The sequence below is a fragment of the Ovis canadensis genome, chromosome 5, assembly GCF_042477335.2.
Source record: "Ovis canadensis isolate MfBH-ARS-UI-01 breed Bighorn chromosome 5, ARS-UI_OviCan_v2, whole genome shotgun sequence".
In the NCBI taxonomy this organism is placed as follows: Eukaryota; Metazoa; Chordata; class Mammalia; order Artiodactyla; family Bovidae; genus Ovis; species Ovis canadensis.
The window spans coordinates 95,672,397-95,696,874 of NC_091249.1; the positions used below are offsets into that span (position 1 = coordinate 95,672,397).

Here is a 24,478-nt window from a genome sequence, read left to right on the forward strand (position 1 = left end):
ATAACTCTTCTGCCACGCAGAAGCTCTGAGTGCTCAAGCTTGGTCCCTGGTCCCAAAGTTAAATCTTCTTCAGAGATCACAGATCCCACATCATTCACTGTAAGCTATCAAATGCATCTGTGCATAAAGCTTGTTTTATGAATTTCAGGAACAGGAAGATACATAACTGTGAGGCCTGCTATGCTATCATGTCACTACTTCCCCTGCATGGTTAAAATACCTTGAGAGATTGGAATTTAGACTAGTAATTTTTTAATTAAAGTGAAGTGGCATCATATAAATACTTAATTTAACCTTACTTAATTAAATTTTCTAGGTAAATTTAGGTTTAAAAACAAAAAAAATTAAAATTTTTAAATAGTTCTGCCAACTGTGTATGTCTATAGGTGTGGATGTAGTTAAGCCTGGTCAGAATAAATACCATTGTGAAAAATCTAGGAATAAGTAAGACTAACTTTGAAGTTTTGAACTATTGACAAAGAAACAAACAGTCATCATTATTTAGGTAGGCAAGCAAATAAAGTGATGATGTTACCCAGGAAAGAAAACAGTGAAAAATTAATTTGGAATCGTAAAGAATTCTGACTAAGGAAAGATCAGAGGAACTGATATATATTTTATAGAAGATTAAGATTAAACTAGAAGAACAAAAAAGTTGAATCTTTCCATTCATAATTCCATTCATAATTATATGTATTCAATGGAATTCATAATTCTATTCATAAAATTGATAATTTGTTTCCATTACTGAAAATCTTGGGTAATTTTCTTTCTGAATTTAATTTCTGTATGAAACTGTATACTATGGTATTCTTAAATATCTATGCATGAATATTATCATGTTGCTCTTCAGTAACCCAGTCATGTCTGATTCTTTGTGACCCCATGGATTGCAGCATGCCATGCCCCTCTGTCCCTCAGCATATCCTGAAGTTTGCCCAAGTTCATGTCCATTGCATTGGTGATGCTGTCTAACCATCCCATCTTCTGATGACCTCTTCTCCTGCCCTCAGTCTTTCCTAGCATCAGGGACTTTTCCAATGAGTCAGCTCTACACAGTTATATATACTATGTATTATTGAACTTAATGGGCAGTTTAAGGAATGTTCAAGGGTAGTTTTGCTTAACTGTGATTATTTGCTTTATGCACTGTCTTTAAAATAAAATTCAATACCAGTTTATCTACACTCTTTAGGAAAACCCCAAACAGTTTTTCCCTACTTTATTTTTCTCTGTCTGTGACCTTAATTACTCCTCTGTACTTTGGTGATTGTTGTTGTTTTTGTTGTTCAGTTGCTAAGTCCTGTCTAACTCTTTGTTACCCTATGGACGGCACCATGCCAGGCTTCCCCGTCTTTCACTATATCCCAGAATTTGTTCAAACTCATGTCTTTTGTGTCAATGATGCCATCCAACAATCTCGTCCTCTGTCACCCACTTCTCCTTTTGCCTTCAATCATCCCACCATTAGGGTGTTTTCCAATGAGTTGGTTCTTTGCATCAAGTGGCCAAAGTATTGGAGGGTCAGCTTCAGCATCAGTCCTTCCAGTGAATATTCAGGATTGATTTCCTTTAGGACTGACTGATTTATCTCCTTGCAGTCCAGGGGACTCTCAAGTCTTCTCTAGCACTGCAGTTTGAAGTATCAGTCCTTCAGCACTCAGGCTCTTTTATGGTCTGGCTCTCACATCTGTACATGACTACTGGAAAAACAGCTTTGGCAAGATGGACCTTTGTCAGGAAAGTAATGTCTCTGCTTTTTAATACACTGCTAGGTTTGTCATAGCCTTTCTACCAAGGAGCAAGTGTCTGTTAGTTTCACTGCTACAGTCTCTGTCTGCAGTGATTTTGGAGCACAAGAAAATAAAGTCTATCATTGTTTCCATTGTTTCCCCATCTGCTTGCCATGAAATGATGGGACCAGATGACATGAACTTAGTGTTTTGAGTGTTGGGTGTTACTCCAGCTTTTTCACTCTCCTCTTTCAACCTCCTCAAGAGGTTCTTTAGTTCCTTTTCACTTACTGCCATTAGAGTGATATCATTTGCATATCTGAAGTTGTTGATATTTCTCCTAGCAATCTTGATTCCTCCTTGTGATTCATCCTCCCTGGAAATTCACATGATGTACTCTGCATTTAAGTTAAATAACCAGAGTGAAAATAACCAGCCTTGATATACTCCTTCCCTAATTTTGAACCAGTCTGTTGTTCTATGTCCAGTTCTAACTGTTTCTTCTTGACCTGCATACAGATTTGTAAGGAGACCAGTAAGGTGATCTAGTATTCCCATCTCTTTCAGATTTTCCACAATTTTCTGTGATCCCCACAATCAAAGACTTTAGCATGTTATGAAGCAGAAGTAGATGTTTTTCTGGAATTCTCTTGCTTTCTCTATAATGTAGTGGATATTGACAGCTTGATCTCTGATTCCTCTGCTTTTTCTAAATCCACCTTGTACATCTAGAACTTCTCGTTTCATGTACATCTGAAGCCTAGCTTGAAGGACTTTGAGCATCAGCTTGCTAACGTGAAATGAGTGCAATTGTACGGTAGTTTGAACATTGCTTGGCATTACCCTTCTTTGGGATTTGAATGAACACTGACCTCTTCCATTCCTGTGGCTACTGCTGAGTTTTCCACATTTGCTGGCATATTAAGTGCAGTACTTTAACAGCATCATCTTTTAGGATTTGAAATAGCTCAGCTGGGATTCTATCACCTCCGCTAGCTTTGTTCATAGTAATGTTTCTTGACTTCATACTCCAGGACATCTGGCTCTAGGTGGGTGACCACACCATCATGGTTATCTGGGTCAGTAGACCTTTTGTGTATAGTTCTTTTGTGTACTTTTGCACCTCTTGTTAATCTCTTCTGCTTCTGTTAGGTTCATACCATTTCTGTCCTTTATTGAGCTCATCCTTACATGAAATGTTCCCTTGATATCTCTAATTTTCTCAAAGAGATCTTTAGCCTTTCCTATTCTATTGTTTTCCTCTATTTCTTTGCATTGTTCATTTAAGAAGGCTTTCTTATCTCTCCTTGCTGTTCTCTGGAACTCTGTATTCAGTTGGGTGTATCTTTCTCCTTTCTCCTTTGCCTTTTTATTCTCTTCTCAGCTATTTGTAAGGCCTCCTCAAATAACCACTTTGCCTTCTTGCATTTCTTTTTCTTGGGGATGGTTTTGTTCACCACCTCTTGTACAGTGTTATGAACCTCTATCCATAGTTCTTCAGGTACTATGTCTTTCAGATCTAATTCCTTGAATCTATTCATCACCTCACTGTATAATCTTAACGGGGTTGATTTAATTAATACCTGAATGGCCTAGTGCTGCATTTTGGACTATTTTATTTTTATCAGAAAATTAAGAATCTAGAAGCATTATGAAACAGTGTAAAATGTTTAGGAATGTATGGATGTTTGGAAATGAAATTTCTAAAGAAAAATTTTCTCATTTGGGCAGAACATTTAACCTAAAACTAACTTAGAAGTGCTTCAAAAAGGTCTGAAAGCACATCTGTTTTTCTAAAAAAATTTAGATAATATCAATTACTAAGATAATCATTTTCTAAAAGCATAGTAACTTAAATTTTAGAATCAGGACATTTTTTAATGCCAGGAATAACTATTTGGTCTAGTTTCTCCACCTGAGTTTATGGAATAAAAATAAAATCCTTCACAGAATTGTTACATGATTTGCACTAAGTCATTAAGACAGTGATTAACAGAGTCAGGTTTAGGATCCTTGTGAAGTATTTTATTAATTCATTATAAATGTTATCTTAGTTATTTGACCATTTGGCACATGTTTTTGCTTAATCCTTTTTAGTGAAAGTATTGCTTTAATCACATTTGGTTTGAAAGCTAGTTGGCACAACATGTTTAGCACCATAGATCTAGGAATCTCCCTTTTGAAAAAATATCCCACAGTTTTCAAGGACACCTTGGAAATTCAGCTTCATATTTGCCTCTTCATCGAACTACTCCATAAGGGCTAAGTTACACCAAAGAGGCACCAAAGAGTTAGACCTTATCATAAAGGGATTTAAAGGGGTTTGCCAAAGAATGCTCAAACTACCACACAATTACACTCATCTCACATACTAGCAAAGTAATGCTCAAAATTCTCCAAGGCTTCAATAATATGTGAACTGTGAACTTCCAGATGTTCAAGCTGGTTTTAGAAAAGGCAGAGGAGCCAGAGATCAAATTGGCAACATCTGCTAGGTCATCGAAAAAGCAGGAGAGTTCCAGAAAAACATCTATTTCTGCTTTATTGACTATGCCAAAGCCTTTGACTATGTGGATCACAACAAAACTGTGGAAAATTCTTCAAGATGGGAATACCAGACCACCTGACCTGCCTCTTGAGAAACCTGTATGCAGGTCAGGAAGCATGTCAGTTAGAACTGGACATGGAACAACGGACTGATTCCAAATGGAAAAGGAGTATGTCAAGGCTGTGTATTGTTACCGTGCTTATTTAACTTATATGCAGAGTACATCATGAGAAATGCTGGGCTGGATGAAGCACAAGCTGGAATCAAGATTGCCAGGAGAAACATCAATAACCTCAGATTATGCATATGACACCACCCATATGGCAGAAAGCAAAGAAGAACTAAAGAACCTCTTGATGAAAGTGAAAGAGGATTGCTTTGGCTATTCGAGGTTTTTTGTATTTCCATACAAATCTTGAAATTATTTGTTCTAGTTCTGTGAAAAATGTGGCTGGTAGCTTGATAGGGATTGCATTGAATTTGTAAATTGCTTTGGGTAGTATACTCATTTTCACTATATTGATTCTTCCAATCCATGAACATGGTATATTTCTCCATCTATTAGTGTCCTCTTTGATTTCTTTCATCAGTGTTTTATAGTTTTCTATATACAGGTCTTTAGTTTCTTTAGGTAGATATATTCCTAAGTATTTTATTCTTTTCGTTGCAATGGTGAATGGAATTGTTTCCTTAATTTCTTTTTCTACTTTCTCATTATTCGTGTATAGGAATGCAAGGGATTTCTGTGTGTTGATTTTATATCCTGCAACTTTACTATATTCATTGATTAGCTCTAGTAATTTTCTGGTGGAGTCTTTAGGGTTTTCCATGTAGAGGATCATGTCATCTGCAAACAGTGAGAGTTTTACTTCTTCTTTTCCAATTTGGATTCCTTTTATTTCTTTTTCTGCTCTGATTGCTGTGGCCAAAGCTTCCAGAACTATGTTGAATAGTAGCGGTGAAAGTGGACACCCTTGTCTTGTTCCTGACTTTAGGGGAAATGCTTTCAATTTTTCACCATTGAGGATAATGTTTGCTGTGGGTTTGTCATAGATAGCTTTTAATCTTGAGAAAGAAGAATGGAACTGGAGGAATCAACTTGCCTGACTTCAGGCTCTACTACAAAGCCACAGTCATCAAGACAGTATGGTACTGGCACAAAGACAGACATATAGATCAATGGAACAAAATAGAAAGCCCAGAGATAAATCCACACACATATGGACACCTTATCTTTGACAAAGGAGGCAAGAATATACAATGGAGTAAAGACAATCTCTTTAACAAGTGGTGCTGGGAAAACTGGTCAACCACTTGTAAAAGAATGAAACTAGATCACTTTCTAACACCGCACACAAAAATAAACTCAAAATGGATTAAAGATCTAAATGTAAGATCAGAAACTATAAAACTCCTAGAGGAGAACATAGGCAAAACACTCTCAGACATAAATCACAGCAGGATCCTCTATGATCCACCTCCCAGAATTCTGGAAATAAAAGCAAAAATAAACAAATGGGATCTAATTAAAATTAAAAGCTTCTGCACAACAAAGGAAACTATAAGCAAGGTGAAAAGACAGCCTTCTGAATGGGAGAAAATAATAGCAAATGAAGCAACTGACAAACAACTAATCTCAAAAATATACAAGCAACTTATGCAGCTCAATTCCAGAAAAATAAACGACCCAATCAAAAAATGGGCCAAAGAACTAAATAGACATTTCTCCAAAGAAGACATACGGATGGCTAACAAACACATGAAAAGATGCTCAACGTCACTCATTATTAGAGAAATGCAAATCAAAACCACAATGAGGTACCACTTCACACCAGTCAGAATGGCTGCGATCCAAAAATCTGCAAGCAATAAATGCTGGAGAGGGTGTGGAGAAAAGGGAACCCTCCTACACTGTTGGTGGGAATGCAAACTAGTACAGCCACTATGGAGAACGGTGTGGAGATTCCTTAAAAAATTGCAAATAGAACTGCCTTATGACCCAGCAATCCCACTGCTGGGCATACACACCGAGGAAACCAGAATTGAAGGAGACACATGTACCCCAATGTTCATTGCAGCACTGTTTATAATAGCCAGGACATGGAAACAACCTTGATGTCCATCAGCAGATGAGTGGATAAGAAAGCTGTGGTACATATACACAATGGAGTATTACTCAGCCGTTAAAAAGAATTCATTTGAATCAGTTCTGATGAGATGGATGAAACTGGAGCCGATTATACAGAGTGAAGTAAGCCAGAAAGAAAAACACCAATACAGTATACTAACACATATATATGGAATTTAGGAAGATGGCAATGACGACCCTGTATGCAAGACAGGGAAAGAGACACAGATGTGTATAACGGACTTTTGGACTCAGAGGGAGAGGGAGAGGGTGGGATGATTTGGGAGAATGACATTCTAACATGTATACTATCATGTGAATTGAATCGCCAGTCTATGTCTGACGCAGGATGCAGCATGCTTGGGGCTGGTGCATGGGGATGACCCAGAAAGTTGTTATGGGGAGGGAGGTGGGAGGGGGGTTCATGTTTGGGAATGCATGTAAGAATTAAAGATTTTAAAATTTAAAAAATAAAAAACTAAAATTTAAAAAAAAAAGAATAAAAATTAAAAAAAAGAAAGTGAAAGAGGAGAGTGAAAAAAGTTCACTTAAAACTCAACATTCAGAAAACAAAGATCATGGTATCCAGTCCCATCACTTTATGACAAATAAATGGAGAAACAGTAGAAACAATGGCAAACTTTATTTTTCTGGGCTCCAAAATCACTGAAGATGGTGACTGCAGCCATGAAATAAAGACACTTACTCCTTGGAAGAAAAGTTATGACCAACCTAGACAGCATATTAAAAAGCAGAGATGTTACTTTGCCAACAAAGGTATGTCTAGTCAAGGCTGTGGTTTTTTCCAGTGGTCATGTATGGATGTGAGTTGGACTATAAAGAAAGCTGAGCACCGAAGAATTGATGCTTTTGAACTGTGGTGTTGAAGCCTCTTGAAAGTCCCTTGTCCTGCAAGGAGATCCAACCAGTCAATCCTGAAGGAAATCAGTCCTGAACGTTCATTGGAAGGACTGATGCTGAAGCTGAAACTCTTATACTTTGGCCACCTGATGTGAAGAATTGACTCATTTGAAAAGACCCTGATGCTGGGAAAGATTGAAGACAGGAGGAGAAGGGGACGACAGAGGATGAGATGGTTGGATGGCATCACCAACTCAATGGACATGAGTTTGAGTAAACTCCGGGAGGCCTGGCATGCTGCAGTCCATCATGTCACAAAGAGTCATACATGACTAAGCGACCGAATTGAACTGAAAGGGGTTTAAAGAAGTACAGATAAAATACTTTTTGTTAATGTATCAAAGTCTATCTAATTCTTTCTAAGATTAAGCAAATTATAGCAAAATGAAATGGGAAAGTGTGTCATGTCACAGAACTTGTTAGTCAAGTTCTCCTTCTCACCGCTGTGTATATTCAAAGAAAGGGTTTATGCTCTAGATTAATGACCTTTACCTTCTCAGTTCACCAGGTAATTAAGCAGCGCTTTACTTTCACTTTCATTCTATTCTCATTTTGACCTAGTTGCACTAGTGACCTTGTCCTCAGTTCAGTTCAGTTGCTCAGTCGTGTCTGACTCTTTGCAACCCCATGAATCGCAGCACGCCAGGCCTCCCTGTTCATCACTATCTCACGGAGTTCACTCAGACTCACGTCCATCGAGTTCATGATGCCATCCAGCCATCTCATCCTCGGTCGTCCCCTTCTCCTCAGTCCCTCCCAGCATCAGAGTCTTTTCCAATGAGTCAACTCTTCTCATGTGATGGCCAAAGTACTGGAGTTTCAGCTTTAGCATCATTCCTTCCAAAGAAATCTCAGGGTTGATCTCCTTCAGAATGGACTGGTTGGATCTCCTTGCAGTCCAAGGAACTCTCAAGAGTCTTCTCCAACACCACAGTTCAAAAGCATCAATTCTTTGGCACTTAGCCTTCTTCAGAGTCCAACTCTCACATCCATACATGACCACAGGAAAAACCATAGCCTTGACTAGACGGACCTTAGTCGGCAATGTCTCTGCTTTTGAATATACTATCTAGGTTGGTCATAACTTTTCTTCTAACCAATTCACCTAAAGTCACTGCAGACAATGTATTGGTAATACATTGTTAAAATAACAGTGACCTGAAAGATTTCCTGTACCATTTCATTAAAAAGTTTTATATTTTGCTTATTTTTGTCCATTTTTCAGTTATACTAATTCAGTAAAACCCCCTTAAGCAAAAAATGTCCAGGTTTTATTAAAAGTTGACCAACATAGAAAAAAATGAAGAATTTAAAAAGCTTTAAATATATTAAGAAAATGCTGAAAAAAAAATGTCATAAGTTGACAGAAGTCCATACCTGACTCTTGTACAACAATGAAAGCTTTATATTGTCTCCAAATATTTCATGACGAAGGTCATAGGCAGAGACCCTTTCATAATGATGGTGAAAGCTGAAAAATTATAGTTTTGTTTTCTGAAAACTTATTAACCATTAAAACTGCTTTCCAATGTTTATTATTTTTAATCATGAAATAATATAAATTGAAACTAATGTTGCTCTTTCATAAACTGCTTTTCCCCACTAATATTTTTATTTTCTTAATGTTAACTAGCCTGGCAACCATAGCTAATCAACAATATAGTGCTTTACATAGATTTAAAATATTTTTAAGAAGTCATTAACTCTATTAGTATTTTAGAATTTATACCAATGAACTAATATTTATTGAGGAACCATTATATATTAGAGACCATGCTAGTTGGCCTATACTCATACTATCAGTAGTGCATAACAAACTCAGTCTCTACCGTCATTGAGCTTTGTAAATATTAGATAAATTATTAAAAGTATGATGAAGCCTGTTAAGGATATTATGGGGCCTTATGAAAGACTATCTTTGAAGGTAATTTTAGAGTTTTAATTCAGATATGTTGTTTGAGTTCACTCTGAAATTAAAACTTAGTTTTCAAACCCAGTCATTTCTTATCAGTTTGCTCAGAGCAAGCTAGTCTTTTAGTTTTCTCTTTTGGCAAATTTACTTTAGAGCCACCTGATACTAACAGTTAAGCTTTTGAAAGTAATACCTATCTAAGAAAAAAAAAAGAAAATAAGAAATCAAATCTTAGTGTTTCATCATGAAAAAGAGAAATTAAAAATTCACAGAGTAATTTGAAAATATCAGTAAAAGTTTGGAAACCTGTGCCTATCTTCAGTTCAGTTCAGTCACTCAGTCGTGTCCAAATCTTTGTGACCCCATGAATCACAGCACGCCAGGCCTCCCTGTCCATCACCAACTCCCGAAGTTCACCCAAACTCTTGTCCATCGAGTCAGTGATGCCATCCAGCCATCTCATCCTCTGTCGTCCCCTTCTCCTGCCCCCAATCCCTCCCAGCATCAGAGTCTTTTCCAATGAGTCAACTCTTCACGCCTATCTTAGAACTTTCAAATTTGTTCCTCTATAATTATTTGTATAACTTACGGCTTTCTTGTGTCTTTCTGCCCTACTCAATTGTAAACTTTTTGAATGCATGGTGGTGGTACTTTTGGGATGGTGCCTGACTCATAGAAAATACGCAGTGAATATTTCTGAATAAGTGAAAGAATAAAGACATTTTTAATACATTGTTTTATAGATATACAAATATATTGTTTTATAGATATGAAATAATACTTAGTATGTTCAACTTACATTTTTTTCTGTATTATGAATACTTCTGGAGTCTGTATTTTATCTTCAGTGGCCCACCCTGCCTCTGACATTGAAAGTGTTAGATTTCCAAAGATGACCTTTTGCGTTACCCCAATATAGTAAAGCCTTTGTCATTACACCTGACTCCCAGCTGTGCTGGCTAAAAGAGGAGCCTGACTTTTGGAAAAGTCTCTTTTGCACATGGATACACACATGCATGTGTACACACACACACACTTTTAAGAGTTTAGTGCAATGTTAATTATCCATTTATTAAGTGATTGCTGATAATAGGTTAGATCATCAACCTTCCATGTAAGATGTTAATCAGTTATTCAAGTTAGGTTATGAAAACTGGGTAGAAAATGATAACAGATATGAAAAGGGCTATTTGATGAATGGTGAGGGAAAATAATGTGTGCTTGGTCACATTAGAAATTTACTACCTCAAGATAGGTCACTTTAAGATACTGCTTATTGAGATATGGTGTGATTGACCTTATCTGAGTTTTTTTTTGCTTATCTTCATACCTGTCAGTAAGACAAACTACAGAGGCACACTGGTTGGTTATTTTCTTTGGTGAGAGGAAGAGTATGTTTTTTGAAGTTTCAAATTTACTTAAGGCAGTATTTTTAGGTCTGGATTTTGGTTTTTCCCCTCAATACTTTATATCTTTTGAAATAAAACACGACGACTTATTGATTATAAACATTTATGAAATGACCAACTGAATAAAATAGCAGGAAACAGCCATAGGAGTCTGACTACTCTGTGTTCATAACAAATAATAATACTAGGACAATTTAGTTATTTTGAATTTGGAAAACCATTAATTTATCTTACCTTTTATTTTTTTAATTTAATTTTTATGTCTCTAAGAAGATAGCCTGAAAGTTCGTCAGATTCACCTAAATAAAAGTCATTTTACAGATGTTGAACTATAATGCTGTATACCTGAAACTTATATAATAGAAAATAATAGTAGTAAACTTTTCAATTGAATAAGTAAATGAATCTCAGATCTTTTGTAAGGACACACACATTTTATCAGTAATACTTATTGCTGATATCAAATATTTCTGACACTATGATTTATAAAACAGTTTATATTATCCCATTTAATCATATTAATATCCATTTTCTCACAGAGGAACTTAAAGCTCTTTAATATGCCCAAGGTAAATGGCAGCAATAGAGATTCAGACCCAGGTCTTCTGGTTGGATTTTTCTGTATAGTTCTGAGGACCATAAGTAAATGAATTTTGATTAAAAAATAAGATACACATTTCAGAATAAGAGTTCAAGTCATCATATTCCTCATGTATAACACTATTGGATAATACATTAGGGATATAGCTAACTGTAAGACATGACCTCTAGTTGTTGGGTGTTCATAATCTATTTGAGAAAGTGGAAATATACATAAAAAGAATAACAGTACAAGATAGTATGTGTAAAATGAGAGGTTCAAACTATAAACCATAGAGTTTATAAACTATAGAGTAGGGGAGATTGCTGTGGATTGAAACTGTTAAAACTAGGAGTGACTGAAATGGCTGAAATGAGCTGTGCTGGAAGGGAACACATCGTTGAGCCAATAGAAGATAGGAGGATATTGAAGACAAGGAAAGTAAGGAACGGAAAAGGAAGGTTGAGGAACACTAGAGACCTTGGAATTCTTTATACACTGTAGCGGAAGATCGTGGGAGGTACGGTCAGAGAGGAAGGTGAGGGTTTCATTGTAGAGAGATTTGAATGCAGGACTAGGATGTTAGGACTTTATTTTATAGGTGATGTGAAACCACTCAAAGTTTTTTGTTTGAACATGGCATATTGAAAATAGCACATATTTTTTTTTATGGTCAAAGGGCCTAAAGATCAGAGCCTCCTTCATTCAATAATTTAAGAGCTAAGTAGTCATTGTCATGATTAACATGCCTCAGGACATTAATTTTGAGGGGAGGAGGTGGGTTCAGGGGCTCTAGAGAGATGTATATGTTTGGAGGCGGATAGGAATCTCTGGTGGCAGTCTCCGTTAGAGTTCCATAGATATGTGAAGTAATGCATATTAGGAAGAAGGGGGGAAATGTCCATAGCTATGAGATAATAATGAATTCCTAATAAAATGAATTATAAACCTAAAACATTATTTTTAAAACCATTGAGATTTAGATGTTTAACCATCAAAGACTTAACACATTATTGACCCAGGGATTTTTGGAGAAACTAACACCTGTGACCAGCTATATGTTATATAAGTGGATATTGAAACATCTCCAGTCAATAGTGTTCAGGTGACAAAAGATATATTAATAAATCTCTGATCAGTAATAGATGTTTACCAGGTAGATGAACTTGTGGGGCTTAGGCAGTTTAACCAACAATGCCATTTTATTTCGCCTTTGAGAGTACCCAGGATGGCCAACTCTGAGGCATTCTCATGTCTGAACTCGTGCTGCCAAGCTCCTGCAGTTCTTCTGTCAGACAAGAAGAAGTGTGGCTTTCTGTGGAGCCACCTTTCACAATAACCAAGCTTGTATAAAGATTCCTCATTTTCTAGATGCAGTGAACCCAATTAGAACTTGAAATTCATCCCACAGCTCTCCTACTCACTATTTCAGCCATAATAAATTAATTGGCAATAGTTTTTTTTAAATTTCCTTGAAATAGTGAAAGACATATTGTTGTGACAAAGAAACTAATGATAATATTAAAAACTGAGAATTCTGGGTGTGGAATCTCAGGAAAAAAAAATAACAACTCTTCAGTCAATATCAAATTCAATATTATTCTGCCTGGATTTGAAAGCTTGCAAATTTATTGAGTGTATCTCTGTATCTTTTTTTTCATCCAATCCTTCCCTGCATCCCATACTTAACCAATCTCGTTTCCTGCATCTTTTTCTCTCATGAACATTCCTCTATATAGCCCACATTTCTTCTCATTTCCCTTTTAACATTTGTCATGCTTTCCAACTCTGTTCAGATTCTTCCTCGCAGCTAAAATGAGTATGTATTAAGTAAACTTCATGTAAATTGATTTTTTTCCCATAAAAATGGGATGTAAAACTTGTAAGTGAAGACTTTGTCACCCTTAAAATATGTAAAGTTATAAATAGTATGGGCTTCCCAGGTGGTGCACTGGTAAAGAATCCACCTGCCAATGCAGGAGACTCAGCAGACTTGGGTTCAATCCCTGGGTCAGGAAGATCTGCTGGATAAGGAAATGGCAACTCACTCCAGTATTCTTGCCTGGAAAATTCCATGGACAGAGAAACTTAGCAGGCTACAGCCCATGAGGTCCCAAAGAGTCTGACACGACTGAGCACAATGAGCATGAATATTACAGACATTTTGGAAGCTCCATAAAGTTTGACTTTGTGTGGATGTGGTTCAGACACCTTCTGTTGTATGTAAAACAGCTTTGCTTGTTTTGAGACCCAGAATCAATGTTCAAGGCATCTGGGGTCAGAATAATGTATCCAGCCTTGAGACCAAATGAAATGTGAGGACCAAACATGAGCACAAGTAGTGGATAGAGGTGGGATGGCTTCAAATTTGAGGAATGCTTGAAATGATCAATTAATAATATGTAAGTACCAGAGATTGGATTAGCACCTCTTTTTTTTTCTGGTTTCTGAAATTGCAGGGTGAAGAGGAAAGGATAGGATAGAAATTTTTCCTTTTAAAAGTCTATATAATTATTATCAAAACTTCATTTAAAGCCATATATAAATTAAGTGAATCTATTACAGTATGATTTGCTATTACATTTATGTAGTAAGGGCTTCCCTGATGGCTCAGTTGTAAAGAATTTACCTGCAATGCAGGAGACACGGGTTCCTGCATTCCTGGGTCAGGAAGATCCCCTGGAGGAGGAAATGGCAACTCACTTCGGTATTCTTGCCTGGAAAATTCCGTGGACAGACCAGCCTGGTGGGTCACAGTCCAAAGGTTCACAAAGAGTTGGACATGACTGAGCACTCACTCATGTATGTAGTAAACTGAAGGGAAAGCTGTTCTCATGGTGCAAAAACCAACCAAAAGAAGGATCAGTTCAGTTCAGTTCAGTCGCTCAGTCTTGTCCAACTCTTTGTGACCCCATGAATCGCAGCACGCCAGGCCTCCCTGTCCATCACCATCTCCCGGAGTTCACTCAGACTCACACCCATCGAGTCAGTGATGCCATCCAGTCATCTCATCCTCTGTCGTCCCCTTCTCCTCCTGCCCCCAATCCCTCCCAGCATCAGAGTCTTTTCCAACGAGTCAACTCTTCACATGAGGTGGCCAAAGTACTGGAGTTTCAGCTTTACCATCATTTCTTCCAAAGAACACCCAGAACTGATCTCCTTTAGACTAGACTGGTTGGATCTCCTTGCAGTCCAAGGGACTCTCAAGAGTCTTCTCCAACACCACAGTTCAAAAACATCAATTCTTCAGCACTCAGCTTTCTTCAGAGTCCTACTCTCACATCCATACATGACCACAGGAAAAACCATAGCCTTGACTAGACAGACCTTTGTTGGCAAAGCAATGTCTCTGCTTTTGAATATGCTATCTAGGTTGGTCATAACTTTTCTTCCAAGGAGTAAGCGTCTTTTAATACATTTGGTTTAACCAGTAAATAAGTTTATATGTAGCCCCTTTTCCTTATGGCAGTGTTACAGTGGTCTGCACTGTAATTGTGAAGAGAAATGTAGAAAAATGGAACAGTGAACTGAACTAAAACTCTTGGTTATACAGAACTCAAGTTCTTTGTGATACATCATGGTCATCACCAAGAAGTTTAAACTGTAGAAATAATGATAGTAAATTATTGGATTATGTTTTCCCACATACACAGTTGTCAACTAAATATTTACTGGCAAGTATGAAATAATTCATTAACCTGTTCTATAAGCTTGAAGAAGTCCCAGTGTATGTCCTTGAAGGTGTCCCAGTCACCCACTCATATCAAACCTTCACTTTCGACAAATATAAAGATTCCTGAGGTAGGAATGGCAGGTTTTCATGGCATCAGACAACTGTAATCATCCAGAAGTCACAACTAGACAGAAAACTACTTCACGATTTAGGAGAGTACATCATCTCTAAGAATAAACAGACCTCATTAAATTCTTATAACCTGTCCATAAAATGGAGGGAGTATCTTTAGCCAATCTGGGTATCTAAAATGCCTCTGCTTTTACTCATGAGAGCTCTTATGCAGTATTCATCCACTTGTTTTCATGACTTGTTTTCACCAATAGATATACATTTTTGTCATTAGTTGTTGACATGCAAATAACGAAGGTGCCTCTAGTAGCCTCCTTAAGTATATGGACTTTATTATTAGAATCCCACAAAATTGTTCCCAGTCTGTGATTCTTGTGTAGATGCAACACTCTTACTAATACACACCTTTAATCACATTGCATTTTAAAGTAAATTCTTGGCATTATAAAAATAATATAACCTTTCAACATATAAAATACCCTGTTGAGTGTCAAAGTGTAAGTTGTTATCTGGAGCTTTGGAATTAATGGCAGAACTTTTAGGTAACTTTATTTTTAAAAAATTCACCTTACGTTTTAATTTAAACTTAACATTCTTTCCTCATAAATGTCCAACATGTAATTAAATGAAATCTTTCTCCATTTTACAAGTCTATCTACAATTGAAACATCCTCTAACTCTGACACTTCTGCTAGTTTTATTCATGAACAAGATTGTACTTTGTTGATTGCTTATGCAGTTGATTAAACCCTGTATGAGAGCTGACTGGGTAAGAAATCAGGAAACCAGAATTATCTTACTTAGTCATCTCATAGCTTTATAAGAATAAAGGAATCATTCAGCTGGAATATGTTCAGAGAAACATTTTTTTTTTAATTTATCTTTCTTTACTCCCAATACATTTAAATAAAATAATGTATAAGAAATCAACTAGAACTTATGTGTCTTTAAGCAGGTTTGGAAAGTAAAATATGCTTTGATGGGCACATTTTATCAAGAAATAATTTACCCACCAGGCAGAAATATTTTTTGATTGTCATAATGATAAAATATAAAAGCAAAAGCTGTGTGATTTGGGCAAGTTTCTTAACTTCTCTAAATTCTTAGTTTCCTCATAAGTAAAATAAAGTTCACAGATTTAAAGATTAATAAGATAATATTTTAAAAACCCATAGTAATGTGTCAAGCACTGCATTCTCAAAAATGGTAGTTATATCCAGGAAAAAAAAAAAAATTTCTAGAAAGGGATCAGTAGTGTCTGAGTGATGTCAGCCCACTCAGAGAAGCTTGGACTACATAGAATGAGGACCCAAAATGCAGCGTTTTCTAGAATGTGACACAAGCATGCCTGAACAACTATTTACCCTGCAAACTAACACACTAAAATTAATAGAGCTTTGGGAGAAAAAGTTAAGGTTTGGGCAGAGCACTTAAAATCTATGTAGTTTTACATTATTGTTGTTAGTTCTCTAGTTATAATCCTAACAAAAATATTAACCCTATTAGGAGAGCTGTGACCTTTTCACCAAACGTCACAGTCAGCTAAACCTTTGGGTCATCACAGTTCCTCTTAAGCGAAAGAGGTGGGAATTACTGAACACATTTGATTATGCTAGTTTCATCAACAAGTTAAATGTCTGAGTGGAGATACAGGGAGAAATGTCTTCACAGATTCTTCAGTTCTGATTGCATCTTTGCAGAGAGCTTAACTTTTGAAAAGTGTGGGGTTCTTGATTTCACTAAACCAGCCCCTTTTTTAGTGCTAAAGTGATGGACTTATATAGGATTTTTAGCCCTCATTTCTACTTTTTAAGGCTTTTATACATTGCTAAGATTTTCTTTTTCATTGTGATGGAAGCTTGCTCCTGATCACTTTAAAACATTAACAAGCTGGGAAAAAAATCACATGAACCAACAGGACAATCCGAAGTCCAAATTATGTTGATATTGTTCATTATTTACCAATAACAGAGGAGCTCTTTTATTTTACAGAAAAATGTGTGATAGCAGAATATACTATGTATTGAGTGAAAGAATATTCTGAATTCCCCTTAAGCTCTTTGCAATTAAGTTGTTCATAGAAAAAAAAGGGAATATAAATCAAGCATATTTCTTTTGTTGCTTATATTTCATGTATATCAAATATTTTTTAGGGTAATTTAGTGGGTTAACCATATTAGCAATATGTTAGTACTTTCTTCCATTTTTCTTGTATTTATTCCCTATAGTTGGCTGAGAAGTTTATGAAAATTATCTCTAGATCACTAATGGAAGTCCCCATTCCTGCTGATAATTGTTGTTTTCCTATCAGTTTGATTCATTATCCCTGTAGCAGTATCTCCCCCCAACCTCTTTAGATGTGCCTCTAATTCACTTTTATTTATGCATTTCAGAAGTTGTTGCTCAAGATAGGCAAAGACCATTTTGATCAAGTTGTTCCATATATATAATATATTTTAGGTTTTGTATTGGTATTGAAATATTACATACTAACTACTCATTTCATCAAATTGAATAATCTTTTTTTATTTATTTTTAATTGAAGAATGATTGCTTTACAATATTGTGTTGGTTTCCGCTATACCTCAACATGAATCAGCCATAGGTATACCTGTGTTCCCTCCCTCTTTAAGCTCCCTTCCGCCTCCCACCGCATCCCACCCCTCTAGGTTTTCACAGAGCTCCGATTTGAGTTACCTGAGTCATACAGAAAATTCCCATTGGCTCTCTGTTTTACATATGATAGTATATCTGTTTCCATGTTACTCTCTCCATTCATCCCACCCTGTCCTTCCTCTCCCCACCTCTGTGTCCATCAGTCTGTTCTCTATGTCTGCATCTCCATTGCTACCCTGCAAATAGGTTCATCAGTACCATCTTTCTAGATTCCATATATATGTGTTAATATATGATGCTTATTTTTATCTGACTTTTACTTCACTGTGTCTAATAGGTTCTAGGTTCATTCACCCTGTTACAACTGACTCAAATGTGTTCCTTTTTATGACCAAGTAATATTCCATTGTATACATGTACCAAAGCTTCTTTAACCATTCATCTTTTGATAGGCATCTAGGTTGCTTCCATGTCCTAGCTATTGTAAACAGTGCTGCAGTGAACATTGGGGTACATGTGTCTTTTTCAGTTTTGGTTTCCTCAGGGAGTATGCCTAGGAGTGGGATTGCTGGATCATATGGTAGTTTTATTCCTAGTTTTTTAAGGAATCCCCATATTGTCTTCCATAGTGGTTGTATCAATTTACATTCCCACCAATAATACAAGTGGTTTCCTTTTTCCCCACACCCTCCTCAGCATTTATTGTTCGTAGGTTTTTTTGATGATTGATGTCCATGCTGACCTGTGTGAGGTGATATCTCATTGTAGTTTTCATTTTCATTTCTGTAATACTGAGCAATGTTGAACATCTTTTCAGCATCTTTTCATGTGTTTGTTAGCCATCTGTTTGTCGTCTTTGGAGAAATTTCTGTTTAGGTCTTTTGCCCACTCTTTGATTGGGTTGTTTGTTTTCCTGGTATTGACTTGTTTGAGCTGCTTGTATATTTTGGAAGTTAATCCTTTGACAGTTGTTTCATTTGCTATTATTTTCTTCCATCCTAAGAGTTGTCTTTTCACCTTGTTTATAGTTTCCTTTGTTGTGCAAAAGCTTTTAAATTTAATTAGGTCCCACTTGTTTATTTTTGTTTTTATTTCCATTACTCTAAGAGGTGTGTCATAGAGGATCTCACCATGATTTATTTCAGAGAGTAGTCTGCCTGTGTATTCCTGTAAGAGTTTTATAGTTTCTGGTCTTACATTTAGGTCTTTAATCTCTTTTGAGTTTATCTTTGTGTATGGTATTTGGAAGTGTTCTAATTTCATTCTTTTACATGTAGCTGTCCAGTTCTCCCAGTACCACTTATTGAAGAGACTGTCTTTTCCCTATTTGTATGTTCTTTGTCAAAGCTAAGAAATCTGAATAAATTTGTAAAAATAGTTTTGCTCTATTTTAATTGTGCCACTTTATATAGGTGTTAAAGCAGCAAATTGATACTGTGCTAAAAAATGCATAATTTTTATGTGATTTAATTTTAGCTACTGTAAAAAGAGATGATTCCATTATTTCAAGTCCTGATATCCCTGATATTGCACCAAGTAGAAAGAGGAGGCAGCGAATGCAAAAAAATCTGGGGACAGAACCTAAAATGGCCTCTCAGGAGCAACAGCTTCAAGAAAAGGAAAAGTAAGTCATCTTATTCTTTGCTAAGTAGTGAGGTGACATTTAAACAATCTACATAGTCTTCAAATTATCTTTTTATTTCTGAACTTACTTCAGGCTATTTTTAGAACAAAAATAATGATTTTGGAGATTGTAAAGTGTTTGGATCAATACATTTTCTCTGGTGTTTAGTTAATTCCTATTAAAATTTAGAGCAGATGTGCTAAAAATATAGCAAATTTTTTTCTTGTGGTTTTTATGGATTAATTAGAAGTGGCATGCTTAGTCATTCAGTAGTGTCAGACTCTTGGCAACCCCATGGACTGCAGCGTGCCAGGCTCCTCTGTCCAAGGGGATTCTCCAGGCAAAAATACTGGAGTGGGTTGCCATGCCTTTCTCTAGGAGAAATGGCATGTAGGATACTAAAAAATATTAGAATCCAGCTTGTGTTCACTAAAGTGTTTTGATCTAATTTACTGCTTTGAAGAGACTCATAGAACATTCAACTTAGCCACTTGATTTGATTCTGCTTGATACTGTTTCAAGTAAAATGTCTCTTGCTAGTCATCTACTTATTTCTCTTAGATTTTGGAATTATACACTGAATTTGTGCTGCTTTTCACTTTTTGGTTCAGACTGTCCTTCTTCAGTAAACATCCCAAATTGGTTGTCATGAGTTGAGATGTTAGGATAACGAACATTTCATTGAGGCAAAAAGTCTGCATCAAACAGATTTTTTCTCAGTTTTTATTTTAAATATGGCAAATATAGTCCATGTGAATAAAAATTGTTGAAGTCCTCAAGAACTTTTGAAAGCGTAAAGGTATCCTGAGAGCATGAAGTTTAGGATTCTGATATAGACAAAGAGGATGACAAGGCAGGCACAGTCTATACCTTGAAGAAACTGAGCCTGACAGGAGAGACGTTTCAAATTTCTTGCATAAAAGTATCCGTTGTACAGTTAATAGTAGTATTGTTTTGTTTGTTTGTTTATCATTGGGTTTTGTGTTTATGGTCGCATTACCATGGCATAATTAACCCTTATATCTGACTAAACTTAGCTGGGAAGCCTGACTTCATTACTTGTTTTCAATTTTAAGCATCTGCTGGATTTCAAACATTTTTTGTCAGACCGTCGCAATGATATTTCCTCTGTCTCCTGCAGTAGCCTCTCAGTAGATTTTGCATTCATTGTATGACTACCACATGATTTCACATCGTCTAAGGAAATGCATAGTAGATACAATTTTGTTGAGAATAAATAATTTTGACTATGACTTGCCCACATTCATTGATTCATCCATTTGTGTATCTTTCTTTTATGTTTACATGCTGAGCAAACTAGATACAGCCCCTGATGTCGTAAAGCTTAGTCTATGTGAGAGAAAACAAACGTTATTCCTAGATATGAGGAGTACAGTAGTGGAGTAGAGAGCAGAGATTTAGGCAGAGGAAGCAGCCTGTGAGCACGTACATAAGGGGGACTGTGTGAGGGCTTTGGGAATGGAGGTGGCACAGAACGGGGGGAGTACAGTGAGGCTGAGGATGCTCAGAGGCCAGTCCAAGCTGGGCTGTGTGGGACCTTGATAAGAATTAAGCTTTTTCTCATGTATATGACAGCATTTCTGTTTTGCACATCACAGATGACTTTTCTTCTTGGGTTCCCTTGCTTTTTGCTTTTTGAGTTATTGAAATATTAGATTCACTAGATATCTCTGATATTTCAGTCATTATAGTGTCTTCTTACATATAGTCAAATGTAAGAATTAAAGATTTTAAAATTAAAAAAAAAAAAAAGGAAAACCTAATGAATGGGAAAAAAATAAAATAAAATAAAAAATTAAAAAAAAAATAAATAAACTTACATAAAACTATTATACTTCATTTCATTTTCATTTTTTAGCTCGGCTTTCAAACTGCTAAATGTTGTACAGTTTTGGATTCCCAATAATAAAACTCATTCTTCTGAAACACAGGAAACTAGAAAATTGAAAACATACTGAAACTTATGTAGAATACTCACAGGGATAATAGTTTAATTTGGCATGTGTTAGCAATCCTGAGGTGCAGAATTGTACTGACATTTTGCCTTTTTCTTTTTCCTGTGGTAAATATACAGTTTTTTTTTTCTTTTAGGAATATTTTTAGATCTTTTGATGATTTCTTGTTTTTAATAAGACTCTGAAATCCTTGAGTCTGGTATATATTGATAAATATTCATTAAAAATTTGAGTGTGACTAATCCATTCAATATGATTTTACTTGGGGAGCCCTCATCCTGTTCTGTTGAATAGCATCAGCACTAAGAGTTATTATTCAGTATAACCATGTGCTGTACACTCCTTGCTATTTACTATCTTACATCACTTGAAATTATGATTTGTAGAGTTGTTTGGTATGTCCTTTTAATTTCACATATTTAACAAAATGAACCAGGTGGCAAAGACTATAGAGACTGTGAAATTATTTTCATCCTTATACATACTTTATTAATATCATTATATAAAATTCTGAGTGTAAATAAAAACATTGCAAAATTATTTTCTATAAATATACAATGGCACAGTATGTATCTAAATTAACACCATATTCACTTAGTTTAAATTATTAATGCTTTTTCATGTAATAACTAAGAAAGAATTTTTATTTCAGGTTTTTCTAAATTTAGGGTCTCTTACTTTTTCAACATCCCTAAAAATCTAATATAATAAAAGTCTACTAATGCCATTGTGTTGGTATGACATGAAATCACTGTGACTAGGTGGACTAGTTGTGTTATTTTAACAAAATGAATGACCCGGTCGTTATTCACTTATTTGTCTAAATTGAGTCAGTGTCCCAATCTTATTGAAATAAGCAGTCAGTTAACAAAATGAGCCAACTAACAAAATGCTCAGCCCAAATGATTTAATCAACACTTTAATGTCTGTAACTTCTTCAACTATTTCAGCCCACTTCTTCCCACCTAGAAATTATGCTTTACCTTCTAATAGCTGTTCTGTTTCTTTTCTCTATAGATTCTCTTTATCAAAAGCAAATTACTTTTAAAAGATACTGAAATTAGTATCTGAACAAGAGACCTATAAATGAAAACTTTATCTCAGAGTCAGGGCTCCAGATCCTGGGAGAGGTGGCTAAGAAGAGAGCCAAACCCAAGTTACAGCCAAATAAGTTTGTGCTAGAGACCAAGACAAGGAGCCAAACACCAGGCTGCACCATACAGACCTAGTTACCAGAACCTGGGTATAAAGTTCTTAATAGAGCAGGAACAAGGATTATTGCAAATCTCAAGCAACTTTAACTTAATTTTGAGCTCTTCCTTAAATGACCCTTGACTAGAAAAAGCATTAGCTTCTGTGGTCAAAAGAGCTGCTAAATATATAGGTAATAACAAAATGCCTCTAGCTCTGAGATTTGGATAAGTGAGGAAAGAAAGTCAGATGTTTATTGAAGTTAAATTGATATTGAGTACAGAGGTTATTCTTTATGGTATCATTTACAGACTTCATTCTATACAGTTATATAAATAAAAGTGAAAGTGAAGTCATCAGTTGTGTCTGACTCTTTGTGACCCCGTGGACTGTAGCCCAGCAGGCACAAAGGGTTTCATATTCAAATAAGTTTTAAAATTGCTGCATACCATATCACAACAAACTAGGAAAATTCTTCAAGAGATGGGAATACCAGACCACCTTACTTGCCTCCTGAGAAATCTGTATGCAGGTCAAGAAGCAACAGTTAGAACCAGACGTGGAACAACAGACTGGTTCCAGATTGTGAAAGGAGTATGTCAAGGCTGTATATTGTCACCCTGCTTATTTAACTTATATGCAGAGCCCATCATACAAAATTCCGGGTTGGATGAAGCACAAGCTGGAATCAAGATTGCCAGGGGATATATCAATAACCTCAGATACTCAGATGACGCCACCCTTATAGCAGAAACCAAAGAAGAACTAAAGAGACTCTTGATGAAAGTGAAAGAGGACAGTGAAAAAGTTGGCTTAAAGCTCAACATTCAGAAAACTAAGATCATGACATCTGGTCCCATCACTTCATGGCAAGTAGATGAGGAAACAATGGAAACAGTGAGAGACTTTATTTTGGGGGGGCTCCAAAATCACTGCAAATGGTGACTGCAGCCATGAAATTTAAAGACGCTTGCTCCTTGGAAGAAAAGCTATGACCAACCTAGACAGCATATTAAAAAGCAGAGGCATTACTTTGCCAACAAAGGTCTGTCTAGTCAAAGCTGTGGTTTTTCCAGTAGTCATATGTGGATGTGAGAGTTGGACTATAAAGAAAGCTAAGTGCCGAAGAATTGATGCTTTTGAACTGTGGTGTTGGAAAAGATGCATGTGATTCTCTTGGACTGCAAGGAGATCCAACCAGTCAATCCTGAAGGAAATCAGTCCTGAATATTCATTGGAAAGACTGATGCTGAAGCTGAAACTCCAATACTGTGGCCACCTGATATGAAGAACTGACTCACTGGAAAAGGCCCTGATGCTGGGAAAGATTGAAGGTGAGAGAAGAAGGGGATGACGGAGGATGAAATGGTTGGATGGCATCACTGACTCGATAGACATGAGTCTGAGCAAGCTCCAGAATTTGGTGATGCAGCCTGGCATGCTGCATTCCATGGGATTGCAGAGAGTCAGACACAACTAAGTGACTGAACTGAACTGATATAGCTCCCATGCTCCCTTATGCTCCAACCCCTAAAACTTTATAGTTTATATATTAATGAAGATTTATATATGAAAGGATCTAAAAAGTCCATAGTAAATTATTCATTTGACTTGTTTAATCACGGTTCAAAAGTACTTGATGCATAGTACCCTCATGCAGTCCACCTCCCTCTCTCCCAAAAAGGGCTTAGTGACAGTCCAAGGGATAGCATTATTTGGGGCCATAGTTTGGGATATGAACTCTCAAAATTCTCAACCATTAGTGATTTTAAATATATAAGAAACTTCCAACCTTAATTAGAGTTTTGGGCATTACATTTATCTCAAGAACGAAATTTTAGTTTGTATATTGGAAACCTTCTTCCCCACCTCCCAATCTTCCCATAAATCTACTACTTGTCCAACTGTTCGATCATCTAGGAGCAGCAGGGTTATTTTCTAAGAGAATTTTAGTGATTGGAACAAATTTGTACACCTCTAAAGGAAGGAGTTCAACATTCTCAACTGTAAGATGAAACCATTAAAATAGTTTGGG

At 36.2% G+C, this 24,478-nt stretch overlaps 1 protein-coding gene across 2 annotated transcripts in view; it reads left to right on the plus strand.

Annotated features, from left to right (window-relative positions):
• Positions 1–24,478, plus strand: part of XRCC4 (X-ray repair cross complementing 4) — a 291,910-nt gene that overhangs the window by 171,171 nt on the left and 96,261 nt on the right. For both annotated transcript variants that reach the window (XM_069592579.1, XM_069592580.1), the window contains one exon: positions 19,129–19,276. In XM_069592579.1, coding sequence (XP_069448680.1) covers positions 19,129–19,276 — 148 coding nt within the window. The remainder of the gene's footprint in view (positions 1–19,128; positions 19,277–24,478) is intronic.